The 14353-nt window shown below is 42.2% G+C and overlaps 1 protein-coding gene across 1 annotated transcript in view; it reads left to right on the forward strand.

Annotated features, from left to right (window-relative positions):
- The first annotated feature begins 2831 nt into the window (after window positions 1–2831).
- The window catches only part of KCNK2 (potassium two pore domain channel subfamily K member 2), an 87937-nt gene continuing 76415 nt past the window's right edge, over window positions 2832–14353 (forward strand). Inside the window, exons 1-2 of the mRNA XM_044448134.1 lie at window positions 2832–2885; window positions 5798–6108. Coding sequence (XP_044304069.1) covers window position 2885; window positions 5798–6108 — 312 coding nt within the window. The 5' untranslated portion in view covers window positions 2832–2884. The remainder of the gene's footprint in view (window positions 2886–5797; window positions 6109–14353) is intronic.

Here is a 14353-nt window from a genome sequence, read left to right on the forward strand (position 1 = left end):
TTGGGCCAGAACCTACAGCCAAATTATGGCTAAACTCTTAAAATAATCAAGATCATTGGCACAAAAGGTTACAATCTAGGGTCTCTTTTTGGAAGACCAAAGCCTAACTGTACTATAGTATATATGCTTTCTTTATCACAGAGTTTAAACTTATTGGGAATAGGGGAGTGTGAAGTAAGCTCTTACAGAGTTAGTTCTATTGACCTCCATAGATCCAAAAACTGAAATAATAAGCAGTTGACTAAATGATGTGTGATGGGGTTGGTGGTGTGTAGCACTTGCAACATATTCACTATTATATATTCCAATAAAGTGGTTTGAAGGTGTTGCTTTTTAAGATTAAGATTCTCTCCTCCTTTCCCCGATAAGCATGGTTGTTAAAAGGAGATTCCCCATCAGTTACTCATATCCTGATTCCTGGAATAATGCAAGGCACTCTGCGTGGGGTTGCCTCTGAAGATGACTCAGAACCAACAGCTGGTACAGCATGTGTCCACACATACATTTATCATATCTGGCTAGTCACTTTCACCAATGCAATGCCAGCTGTGCCGGTTGCTAGTTCATTTCCAGGCACATCTCAGAATGTTAACCTTTAAAGGCTTTAATGGTTTGGTTATTTCTATACTGACCCACAGCCAAAGCTCTTTGGGTGATTTCTGTTATTTGAAGAACCACCTACACCTGAATGAACCTGCCTGTGCTTTAAGATAGACTCTGGAGGGCCACTAAGTTGGCAGTTGGTAGAGGTTCTTCTCAACACCCTACAGTATTTGCTCCTAAGATGTATAGCAGCATCGCTGGTTGGTTTAAGAGGGCTTTATTTGCTCTCCCTGGCTATCAGTTGGCTTTGCAGTATTTACAATTACTAGATCTTTATATTTTATTTCAGCTGGTTTGTTAAAATTGTTTGAGGATGTTTGTATAATTGGTTTGATAGTGTATTATATTCTATGTTGTAAGCTACCTTAGGAAGTCCATGGCTGTGAGCCATGTGGACTAGTATGAAAGCAGTGCAGGCTGCAGAAACAACTTGCCAATGCCATGTGTTCCAGTGTGTCCAGGGTACTAAAACTGCATGTCATGTTGGAAAAGCCCTTAGTTAGGTCCAGTCTGCATCTGTGTAAATCCCTTCTATCCATCTTTCACAGATTTTCAGGCACCTTTCATTCCATCATCCGCTCACTGATGAAATCAAACTTATTTTACTAGAATTTTGTTCTATACTTATGCTAATTTGTTTTAGTGCTAACTCACATTAGCATTTGCAGAAGTGCTCATTAGTGCACACAGCCCCCCATAGTTAAAAATATGTCTGTATGTCTGCAAAATCAGAAAAAACTGGTCCATTGCAGAATCCACAGATTAGATTCATAGGAATCCCAACACATTTGCATCAGGTACAGATTTCTCTGCCCTTCATAACTATGACTGAACTGGTTTCGTGTGCAAGATAAATTTGCTAGAAAGGTCATCGGATGTAAAATACCCTCTCTTATTTTCTGTCCCGCACTGGCAGCATTCACCTGCGCATGCACAAACAGCATGCAGTGTGAGACTTCAAGCTGCACGGAATACTTGAGATTACTTTCCCAAACTTACAACAGCTCACCAATTATAGATTGCCTTCCACTGAGTCCTTCTTCAAAAGTTTAGAAGGAAGGGCCCATTTAAGGATGGCACACTGGAGTCTAGTGTGGACCTCCTTCGGCTTCGCTTCTCTTCTCTAACCGCTTTGACAACCACAGTAGCGCTCTGCTGAGTCCTCCCAGCCCGGTTCCTGGGCGAGCTGAGCCCCTGGCCACGTGGAAGCCGGGCGCCCGTGGATTTGGCACTTCTGGAGGAAGCCCGGTAGGCACCGGCCAGGAGTGGCACGGAAGCCCTGGGGTGCACCGGGGGCCCACAGCAGAGTGCCCACCGGTCGTCCGGGTAAGACAAAAGCGACAACTCAGGAAGAGGGCCGCCCGGAGAAGAGGGTGCAGCGCCAGGGGCTGCCTATTATCCAGAAGGGGTGACGGACTGCGGCGCGCCCTGGCGTGGGAAGGCACCCGTTGCCCTCCCGCCTGCCATCCCCTCAGTCGCCTAATCCACGCGGGCCAGAAGAATTGGCCTCAGTCCAGCAAAGCAACGCACAGTGACGCGAAGTGGAGGGTGGTGGGAAGGGGACTGCTCGCCCCTAGATCGCAGGCCAGCAGAACTGGTTTTCTGCTGGCGTGCAAGTCTCTCTCTCACACGCACACACACACGCACCGTCCAGAGCGAGCGAGGCACGCTCAGGCAGCATCGGCGGGCGGAGGTGGCCGGGAGAAGCCGTGGAATAGGCGGGGGGGGGGAGGAGAGGAGGAGTGCGGAGGGAGTTCCGCACATACACACCTTGAGCGGAGGCAGTCGCCTTGCACAGCCACCCAGGCACGGCACGAGACGCACGCACGAGCCCCCCCCCGCACACACACAGGCGCGCGCGCACGCACACACACACACACACACACACACACGCGCGCGCGCGCGCGCGCACACACACACACACACACACACACACACACAGGCGCGCGCGCACGCACACAGGCGCGCGCAGGCAGCTCGCACCGCGGCGAGGGGCGCGCGTGGGTTCCGCGCTCGGCAGCGGCCTGCCGCCCCCCCCGCCCCCGCGCCGCGCGGCTTGGCGTCCGTGTGTGCGGTGTCGCTCCTTCCCTCTGTGTGTCTCCGGGTGTCTCTTCAGACCCACGCGCTGCTCGTTCGCTCCTCTTCTCTCCCCTCCCCTTTCCTCTCCCACCCCACCCCTCCCTAATCCCCCCCCCCTTTTGCTCTCAAACTCTGCCTCCCCGAGCCTTGAAAAAATGCCTGCCCGTGAAGCGAGGAGAGGGCACCGGGTCTGTAAATAAGAAGTGAGTACTCGTTACAATGGCGCGTCTCGCTGGCTAAGGAAAAAAAAAGGTCTGCTTTGAAAAATGCTGCATGCTCCTCTGCTTTTGCCATTGCATCTTCTTAGCTCTAGGGCAGAGAATCCCTCCTCGCAGCCCTACCCCACCCATCTGCAGGAGAGCCTGTTTTGCCCGTGCCCACCCAACCCGCTGCCTTTCTCTGCCTCCCCCCCCCCCCGGCCGCCCCGCATCATCCCCGCCTCGCCATCCCTTCTGCACGGGCTCTTCCTGCTGCATGCAACACCTTGGCTCAGGGCGCTTCGTTACACTTCATCTTTGTTCCAGGCGTGTGTGTGGCTTTAGTTGAGGATACACGGGGAAGGAAGGATTTGTGGTGGTGGCGGTTTTTGAAAGGGGACAACAGAGCCAAAGGTCCTGGACGTCCATAAAGGCAGTGGGGCTTTTCCAGCGCCGTTGCTTGCTGTCCTCAGGGGCATGGGAAGACGTGCCGTTTTCAAACGATTTCAAGAACATCTCTGGGGCGCGGGGGGGCCGGGGAAGATCCAAGAGGAGGAGAAACTGGTTGCTTCTTTAGAAAGCATAGGAAGAAGGGAGAGGCATGAGGATTTATTTATCTCTCGTGATGCTCTGCAAACGTCAAAAGGGGCTTGCCCCTCGCAGGGTGAAGGGCTTCTTATTCCTGCGGGGGGTGAGTGGGGAGCCAGTGTTGAATCTGGGCAAGGTGGATGATCTTCATAAGGGCTGAGAAGGTGGATGAGGATGGATGGAGATGAAGGATCGGGAGGGATGGTGCTCGGAGCCCCACAGCCATCAGCACACGGAGATGATGCTTTACTCTGCCTTTCTCCCCTTTGTTAGCTCAGCTTCATACAGCCGCTTTCTCAAAGGGAATGGATGGAGGGAACTTGGGGATTGCACTTCCCCCGGGGTGCTATGATTTCTTTGAGAGGAAGGGCATGCATTGCATCTGGGCAGTAGCACAGCAAGGAAGGGAGGGCTTTGTTGTTGTTGTTGTTGTTGTTGTTGTTGTTATTAGGAGAGAACACAATGCCCAGGTGAATTGCAGGAGGGTTTGATGTAAGAAACCTGGATTACCACCATTTTGGGATGGGAGGAGAGAGGGAGCAAGGTGACAACATGCTAAGGGGGAAGTGAGATCAAAGTGGTCGTGGCTGCATGAAGCAGTGATGGAATCAGTGGGGATTGCACCAGGTTCCCACCCTTTTCGACTTCTCCTGCCCATTGCACGTCTCTCTTCCTGACGTGCCACCTGCTTAATATTTTGATTATTTCAGTCCTACAGAAGTTCAGTGCTGGCTGGTACTGCAGCTCACAGATTGCCCTGCTAAACCTCTGTACATTGCCCTCGTCACTCGAAGAGGAGCTTACTTGTAACTGAGCGATGCAGCCTAGAGAGTGAAGCCAGTGCCTCTCAAATACTCCCCCTGAAGTCAGTGGGATTAGTCCCATCTCATCTACTGCAGGCAGAGTGAGGCATCTCTGGGTACACAGAAGGATGCTGTTGTATCAGCGCTCTCGCTTCATGGCAAAAGTTATCATGAAGCCACTGCAGTGAAAGGAAGGAAGCATGTGAAGGTGTTGCCTGAAGTCCTAGCTTTCTAGGAGTTGGAAAAGAGTAACTACACGACAGCTCCGTGCAATGAGTCATGAAGAATGATCATCTGAGGTTTCTCATCTGTGACTGCTGCTACCTTTTTGCAGAGAGAGGGAGCCCTAACCCTCTGCTATACTAATTAAATTTACTATGGGTGATTGTCTTCTTCTTGTCTGCTTATGCTTGTTCCTGTGTCTGAAGGTGTTGCAATGCTATGCATAACTTCCTGAAGAACATTGTAGATGTGCTTCCTGAAGAACATTGTAGATGTATACGCTTCCCCCACCCCTTCCTAAGGCATGTCCACTTTCCAGAGAGATGGGATGGACAGTAGAGAGAGATGGAGAATGGGAAATCTGTATCTGCATTTAGATGTGGGATTCCCCTAGCACCACTGACAGGAGTCTGTGGTCAGAATAAATTGATGATGCATGTGTTAGGGAGGGGAGAATATACTGAATTTGCCAATATCAGTGGTCTTATAGGGAAATTTCACATTTGTTGGCATGCTATATTATTATTTCATTGGAACTTTGGAGAATGGTACATCAGTAATAGCTTATCAGCTTCTGTGTACAGTTGCAGATCAGAAAAGATCCTGTAATATTTTCATGACCTATACCTGAGAAAATCTTGGGTGGCAATACAAATTTGGTCTTGCTGTGTAAGAATTATTTGAGATTCCAAGTTACATGCATGGATTTTTTTCTCTTTTTTTTTTGCCAAGTATCAGTAAACATTTCTAAAAAGGATTTTGCTTAATGAAAACTTGCCAACTGATATTACTCATAATGAATTGTTAGAAATTGTACATGAAGCAAATGGAGATGCAGATACTGCATTTTTCCAAGTCCAGCATATTGTGTGTGCAGTTATGGTTTGAGAAAATAATATTTATGTTCACTACAGCTTGGCAATACTGCACTTAAACTGAATCAGGAAGAGTTAATTTGAGAAAACTCTGTAATTGTCAGGAAGAATATTTTTAAGTAATTATCATTACATCAATAGTGTTATATTCAGTAATTTAGCTATATTAAGTTTTACAATACTGGAATGTAAATATTATAATCAGCTTACATAGATAACGAATTAAGCAATACTGTTACAGGTTGTCGTCATAAACTCTTATGAGATAGACAAGTTAAGTTTGTCTGCAATGCCAGAATTGCTGAAGATAAATTGTCACACAAATTAATAGCCTCTCTCTGACCCTCTAGCAAGAAAAACCATTAAATAAATCTCTGACAAAATTGTGAAAAAATTAACATTCTGTTGTTGTTTTTTCATTTTTAATTAGTGGCGGCACCTGACTTACTGGATCCCAAATCTGCCACTCAGAACTCCAAACCCAGGCTGTCATTTTCCACCAAACCCACCGTGCTTGCTTCGCGGGAAGAGACTGATACAACTATTAATGTTATGAAATGGAAGACGGTCTCAACCATTTTTCTAGTGGTGGTTTTGTATTTAATTATTGGAGCTACTGTATTCAAAGCCCTGGAGCAGCCACATGAAACTAACCAGAGAACAACTATTGTGTTCCAGAAACAGATGTTTGTATCAGAGCATTCTTGTGTGAATGACACAGAACTTGAAGACCTAATTCAGGTAATTTCTTGTTCATAAGTGAGTGCTTGCCATGCTTTAATGGGAACATTGTTTATTATTTCAATGACCACTGCTATACCAGCTACAGTGCATGTGAATAACTGATATTTGTAAGAAATAATGTTAGGCACAGGTTATTTGACTGAAGATGTCATGTACAAAAATCATTGATAAACTTGTTTTTCCTACTTTACATTAAAAACTAATCCTTCCATTGAATGCTTCTCTTGTGCCTACATTGTTATTCATTGGAAGATGCAACAGAGTCGTATTACCTGACAGAAGAAGTGAACAGAATAAATAGGAGTGTTCCTTCCTTCCTTCCTTCCTTCCTTCCTTCCTTCCTTCCTTCCTTCCTTCCATGAGGATTATTTCTGGGCATAACCAAGTATCAACAGTGCTCTATAACAAGCATATAAGCTAGAAGTGAAGGGTACTATACAGAATGTCTCATTTGCCATACTTTAATATTTTTAATTATTTGAGCAGTACCATTTAGAATATTGTTACCACTTGAAGAACCAAGATTGATCATTACACTAAGTTGGCAATCTGTCCCAACTTTAGAGTAAGCCCACTGGTCCTAAGGAAACATGTTTCAAGAACACACACCAGTGAGGACATGAGAACATTCATTCATTCATTCATTCATTTGTGTTGGCCAACTTTTCTTTTAATTAAGAAATCTGTTCTACTCCTTTTCTTGAAGAACAGCCAGCTGCTCAGCCTGGATTTTTCAGCCTTTAAAAGAAAAGGGTGCAAATCCATTGCAAAGCAGCCTTATACCGAAGGGGCATTAGATTCTTTATAAACTTAACAATTCATATGAATTTATGTATATTTATTTAAAACTTTTATACCCCTTACTATACATGAAAGTCTCAGGACAGTAAAGGCACAACATAATATCTATGATAGAAGTCCAACTAAAATAAAAATTTAAATAATGGGGAAATAAAAAGGATTTGGGCTGGTGCCAAAAAAATAAAGTATCAGTGGTAGGTGCAACTCTCTAGGAAGCATGTTCCACAGCCAGGGGGCCACCAGGGAGAAGGCCCTCCTGAATGAAGTTACTGGTATCCCAATTAAGAATACTTGCTTGGGCATCTGTTTTCTGTTTGTATAACTTTACCATGTTTCTATTCAAAATTTGGTTCTGTTTCCAAATTAATCAATGGTTTAAAAAAATCTTTCAAACTATGCATTTAAATATTATCTACATTATCCTGCTTTTCTCCATTTTGTTCCTCCCAAAAGTCCTGTGAAGTAGGTTACACTGAGAGTCAGTGACTGGCCCAGAGTCACCCAATGAGCTTCATGACCAAGTGGGGACAAGAACCCAGATCTCCTGAGTCCCAGTTGAGCATTCTAAACCATACTTGCTTCCAAACACGTTAAATATGTTTTGTGCATTTTTCCTTGGAATATGTTTTAAAATGCGTATTTTAGTTTATCTACACTGCTGAGAAATTGCCACAACATTCAGAAATGTTACCTGGTGGATAACTTAGTTCAGCAATTCATGCTATTCCAGGAAGAGGTATCAGTACATTTTGCCTAGGAATTTGCTAAGATGGCTTCACCCAAGGAACCCTAATGCAAAATGCTTGTGCTGTCATACGTCATCACAAATACCTGCTCATGCCAGGCTCCAGCTTAGCAATGGGAAAAATTTAACCTTATGAAATGACCAACTGGTAGGATTTTTTAAAGCATGGTTTTATTCCATTTAGGACATAACCCTATGCATATTTAAGCAGAACAAGTACAATAAATTCCAGAATTTGCCAATCAGCCTGTCTGGCTAGGGAAGGCTAGGAGTTATGGGACATTTTCTGAAGTGTGTCATTTTCCAAGTGGACTTATGGTATCCTCAATTGTAAATGTAAAGTGCTACTTCTCTGAGTTGTAGATTGCATACTGGTTGTAATTCTGTAGCAGGAAAGATAGAAAAAAAGCCTTCACTCCCTCATTAGGAGTTTGCCCTCCATGTCTGCCAACCTGTCATCTTTTGTAGTTACTTAATTGCTTTTGAAAATATATAATGCTGAAGAGCAGAGTTGAACTGCTCATTCAAGGCACAATTATAATAATAGTTTTGCTCCACCAAGGATTGTTCTCCTGTGTGATTCAATACATAAACAGTATTTCAGTACTGGATTTTCTGAATGATGGAAAGGTAAACAGTTTGCAATAGTAGGTTATTACGATAGTGCTAATGGTAAAGTATGCTGAAGAAAATTACACAAATGCATTCAGTATAATGTTCTATTTTCAGGCAATAGTTACCTATTACCTTGTTGTAGTCTAAAATTAAATTTGGAGCAGGGTTGTTCTTTAAATATTATTTTTAAGTAGTGTGACTAAGGGGCAGTTCCTGTAACAAGTGGCACTGAAAGAACTCTTGAAGTAATCTTATGAGTACATACTCATGAGGTATTTATAGCAGATCTTATTACTGATGTGTATTTTCTTTATCTGTGATGAAGATTCTAGCCAGAATTTATCTTAGCAGCACTGGATCTAAGCTAGATACAGTCCAGTTAAAATTAGTATGCGTTACCTATATCTTGTACTTAAAATCCTTTACCAGTTTACCTAGGAGTAGCACTATTACTTTCAGTGTGAATTTAAGTGGCTTTTAGAACTGTGTTGCCTCCTATGGAATCTGCCTTTTCACGACAATGATTTCCTATAATTATTTCTATTTATCATTTCCATAATGAGTAATATACAAAATAATACTGAAGTGGTTATTCCGATGCCCAGTTTCCTGTGGAATGGGTCCTTTAGCAGAATGGCTTTCTCTCCCTTCAGTCCCCTATGGGCCCCCCAAATATGCCAAGGAGAGTTGAGGGATCCTCCAGCAGATTTGGAAAGGGTTCAGGGGATTATGAGGAAGACAGGAGAAAAGACTTCTCAGTTGTGGCCCCCTAGTTATGAACAATCACTCCATTGAGGCCTGCTTGTTGCCAGCTCTGCTCCTTTGGCTTCAGGTTAAGACCATCCTTTATGACAAGGAATTTAATCATCTCTGAATAATACTTTGGGCCATCATGTCAGCTGTTGAATGGATTTGTCTTGTTTTAATTTGTGCTGATATTTTGTTTTACATTTAGTAGTGAACTGTATTATAAAATTAGTATTACATTTTATAGTGGGTATTAATTCGTATTTTATGTGCTATTATAAACTGTCTAGACAGCTTTGATTATTGGGTGGTATAGATATAACATGAAAAATACAGGAGGATGAAATTGAGTGGAATTGAGTTGAAGTCCCTTCATAAATGCTGAATGACCCAAATTCTAATAACATAACTGAAATGGATCATTATAGTTCACATTTTCTCTGCGAGAAACTGGTTTTGAGAGAATGCGACAGCTGTGAATTTGTAGCTTTTTAGGATTTGAATCTTAATCTTTTCAACCTAGCTGTGGTAAATTGCCTATGTTTCATTTGGAAGAAGATTTTTCATTTGACAATTTCCATCACAAAATTGCTGTGCACTATAAATTTTGGCTACATTTCTATGTTCTTGAATCCTACTACCTCCCCCTACTGCATACACATGCCCAGAGCACTATATTTCTCTTTCCTCAAATTTTGCACTGTCTGAATTTTCCAGCAACCCAAACACTTTCACAGATTTTGTACAACTTCAGCTTGACTCAGTCAATATACTCCCTACTGAGAATGACTTGGTTACTATAAGCAGTATTTATTTTACTGAATTCTTTCTATATTTCATCAGACTTTCTTCTTGTCATCATTTTTTCTGTCTTGCTGAGGGCTTTCTTTCTTGATAGCTAATGCAATCACACAGAATAACCTGTCAGGTAAAATCCCAAAACATGGGGAAATGAACTCAATGAGATATGCAAGCTTCCCACTGCAGAGACCCAGTATTCAGTGGCACAATCCTTACATTACCCAAGTGGTCTGGTAAGCACTAGAAAGCCACTTCTGCATGGTTGGGACCCCTGTGGTATAAATGTGGGCCAGCCGCATGAGGCACTGGGCATGTGCCTAATTCCAAGCGGGCTGTTGGCAGAGAGTCACCACATGGGCCAAGAAGCTAATGTGAGTGGCCCAGGCATATGTTACTGCAGTACTGTGGGACCCAAAGTGCTTTGCCAGGTCATGTCAACTAGTTAATGCATGATTCATTGAAAAGCTGTGTGTCACTGTAAGAAAAAGAAATGGAAATGATACACACTTTGCTACTTCTATGTCTCTTTCAAGTGTTAACTCTTTTCAGGAGCGCACCTTTTTAAGAAAAAGTATATAAAAGATGAAGCATAGGTGTCACAAAAAGGTATATCATAAACATTCACCAGGAAGAGCTGCAGTTTTCTGATTATTTGCTCATTTGTTAGATGTATATTCTGTCTTTCCTGCCAGGAACCCAAGGCAGAGTACAGGGTCCTCTCCCTTTCCATTTTCTCACAGCAACTACGCAAGAGGTTGTGACTGATCCAAAGTCACCCAGTGAGCTTCATAGTCAAATGGGGACTCAAACCTGGTGTGCGTTCAGTGGAAAGCCCAGATCTATTGCTGTTGAATGAGTGTAACAACCCTGAGAACATTATGAAATCTTACGATTTGAATAATTTCTTAGGTAAAGCACTTTTTGCTTAAAAATCCCATTGACCTATCTTGTCGTTCTTTTTTTCTGAACAATTTGCATGTTATTGAATACAAAAACATGTAGAAATCATAGAAATTACACAGAACAAGAAACACAAATGATTAATTTGTCTGTGAGATACATTCACTTCACTTGGTTAAACCCAACAATTAGCAGAATGCCCAGTTTTCCTGTCTCTGTTAGCTCACTATCACCCAGAATATTAGTGATGTCATGTAATCTAATAGGGCCCTCTCATTTTTGACTGTCGTGATTCACATCATCAGTTCTGACACTGAGCTTTTCCTTGCTAAATAAATAAACTAAATAAAAAGGCTGTTTCAGAGGAGTCTCAACAATTGCATAGTTCTGAATGCTAAATTCATATTCATAATAATGTTGATCAGTAAACAAATATTAAAAATAATTAGAATAAGGACATTCAATCATCATGTAGTGCTGCTTGAGAATAAAGGCCATTCTGTCAGACAACAAATGTACAGCTGTTGCTCAGTTGTGGGGAATCCAGATGTCTTTCCACAAAGTCGTAGTTCTGTTGCACAGATACTTCATTGGCCCAGCAGCAGGCTAGCACGTTGATTTCATCAACATAGTTACCGTTAATCACAGAGTTCTCAGATTTCAGCCGGGTGGTGCAGTTTCACCACCAACTGGATGGTGCAAGCCCTACATCAGCCTTTCCCAGTGCGGTGACCTGATGTTTCAGATCTCAATTCCAATAGCTCTAGTCAGCATGGCCAATTCTGCCAGGAATCCTGGGAGCTGTAGTCCAATATCCTGCTGCCCTACATGAGTAGTGAATAATGCTGTGCTAGTGGGAATCAGGCTGGCCCTCACCTTTTGTGTAGTACCAAGAAGTGCTGGTTAGCCTTTCTTTTAGCTGGACCTGCATGTTCATGAATTGCCATTCTTTTTGCTTTCCTTTTGTACTCCCCTGCATATAGAAAATCTTTACGAGAAGAATCTCATTGAATTTTTCCATTTGTGTGATATCCTAGCTCCACTTCAATCTTACTTCTACTTACAGTTAGTACAACTTGTAAAATGCTATTCTGCTTCTCTGCTAGTGTTATAAAATTCTGCATTCCTCTATTTCAACCTATAAAAATGTAAGGATTTTGTAAAAGGAGGACACTTTTAAGTTACTGACACTCTTGCAATGTTTGGGCCCAGAGCTAAGATTTCACACTGAGAAAAGCAGCTCTGGCATTGAAAGCTTGTAATGCTTGTCCCAGCAGGACCCTTATAAACACAGGGTGATCTATACAGGTGTTACACCAACAGCAGTACTGATGCCTTTATGGCCTGACTCAGATGAGATTCAATATATTTTCTGACATTTTCCATTTCTGTTTATCTTTGGACTGAAGGAACATAAGGCATCCACCATGTTGAAACTAAGCTAAGTTGGGGCTGTCCTGAACTTGGAGGGGAGACCACCTGGGAACAGCATATAGCCACAATGGGAAAAAGGTGGGGTTCATTTTATCTAGCCTACACCTTATATTAATGCTGGGAACATTGATGGCAAAAGAAGAAGGGAACGCCAGAGGATGAGGTGGCTAGATGGAGTCACTGAAGCAGTCGGTGTGAGCTTAGGTGGACTCTGGGGGATGGTGGAGAATAGGAGAGCCTGGAGGAATGTTGTCCATGGGGTCGCGATGGGTCAGGCACAACTTTGCGAGTAACATAACATAAAACCTTATATTAACTTACAGTAAATTAATTTTGGTCATTAAAATGTGCTCTAATTTTCCTTCCCCCTTGTGCTTGTACTTTTGGTCCCACTGGTGACTGGTTTATTGGAAGAAGGCAGACCAGGAGCAGTTACCCAGGAGAAGAAGCTATGCTGGGCCGCTTGCTAGGTGATGGTTTGTCACCAATATAGTTAGAAACTGGGATGTGTTTTATATAACTTTAGGCAATATTATCACTTCTGAAATAAAACAGAAATATGGGCAGCTTGGGGATTTGACCCTTTCTGGCTACAGAGATTTTAAGATTCTACCATTCCTCCAGGAAGACTTATTTTTATATGGTGATCAATCACAGTGTCATACACCTCTGAATTTAAATAGTTTAATGGTTTGTCAAATTTTATACTCTTCAATGGAAAAACATGTTTTAAAAAAAGCATATAATGAAAATAGAATATGATATATTGTACCTGAAATGACAAGCAGGGCTGGGTAAGCACTTTGCATCTATTGTTTTGGACAGGCCAGTGAGCTGATTAAAAACATGTGGCTTGCCCTATAATGCATGATAATGCAGTACTGGAGCACCATAATAAAACACAAATTACCCTATAAAGTGGGATTGATCTAATACTTGACTATGTAACATTCACACTAGGGAGAACATTGCCATTTCCAGGTGGAAGAATTTATGACCGGAAACGTTACCACACAGAAAATGAAATGGATCTATAGCGTTTCTTATGGTGAGCTAAAGGCTTGCTGAGTAAGATCAGTTTTAAACAGCTAAAGGGCATTAGTTCCTTTCTTCTCAAACAGCTATGCATACTATTACAGCCTCACTCATAAGCCAGTGCTTACGAGTGGCGTACTTGTTAGAGAGCTGGACTAAAGCTCAGGAGATTTTGAGTTCTGGTCTCCACTTGGGCAGGAAGTACACTTTGGGTTAGTCACTGTTTCTTAACCTAACCAACCTCACAGGCTTGTTCTGAAGATAAAATGGTAAAGAAGACTATTCCTTAGCATATAAAAGAACCATTCCTTAGAATCTTTATATTCGAAGAATTCCTTAGAATGTAAAAGGCAGGATACTCAAGGATTTATTTTGTTCCACATTTTAAGTGAAACTGATGTGTCTCTGGACTAAAGCACTGTTATTCTGTCATTTTCACACTTATCCAAATTTCAAAACAGTTCTCAGCTCAAAAAGTACTAAAAGGCATAGAATTTTATTCAAAATAAAATCCAGATTTTAGGTTAAAAGATGTCTTAAAATAATTTGGATTTTCATGACTTTAAAATAACAATTTGCTATATAAACAGGATGAATGAATCAACACATGCAAAACTCACATGCACCAGAAATACACTGATCTGCCTATCCCTAAGAGACCCTGAAGTTTTACTTCCTTTCACGACAGAAACATAACTGCCTAACTGAGGCTGGGCTGCACCCTTTCAGACGGCATGCAAAGAAAAAAAAAGACCCAAAGCAAGATAGAAAAGTAGATATTAGGACTAAGTTGTCACTGAGAAATACAGTATATTTTAAGATCTATAAGTATAGAGTGGCCTAAACTAAGGTACAAACTAATAACCAATGGATCCAAGTAGTTTCAGAGGTATGATGCTTATTGCAAGAAAAACTATGTTGTATTTTTTTAGTTCTGTTCATTACAAGAAAAGCTAAGGCTGCCTTCCTATATATCCTTGGATATATGTTGCACTAAACTCTGTGGTACCTTTCAGTAGGCATCCATAAGCATTCAGTAGCACCATCAGTCAGAAGTGTGCATATTACCTTTGTGCTTCAACTTCTATCACTTCACACTTGCTTACATTGACTCATATTTGCCATTTGGATGCCCATTCACCCTGTTCAGAAAAAAGTCTTTTT

The sequence above is a fragment of the Varanus komodoensis genome, unplaced genomic scaffold (genome assembly GCF_004798865.1).
Source record: "Varanus komodoensis strain SLA01 unplaced genomic scaffold, ASM479886v1 scaffold1, whole genome shotgun sequence".
NCBI classification, from domain to species: domain Eukaryota; kingdom Metazoa; phylum Chordata; class Lepidosauria; order Squamata; family Varanidae; genus Varanus; species Varanus komodoensis.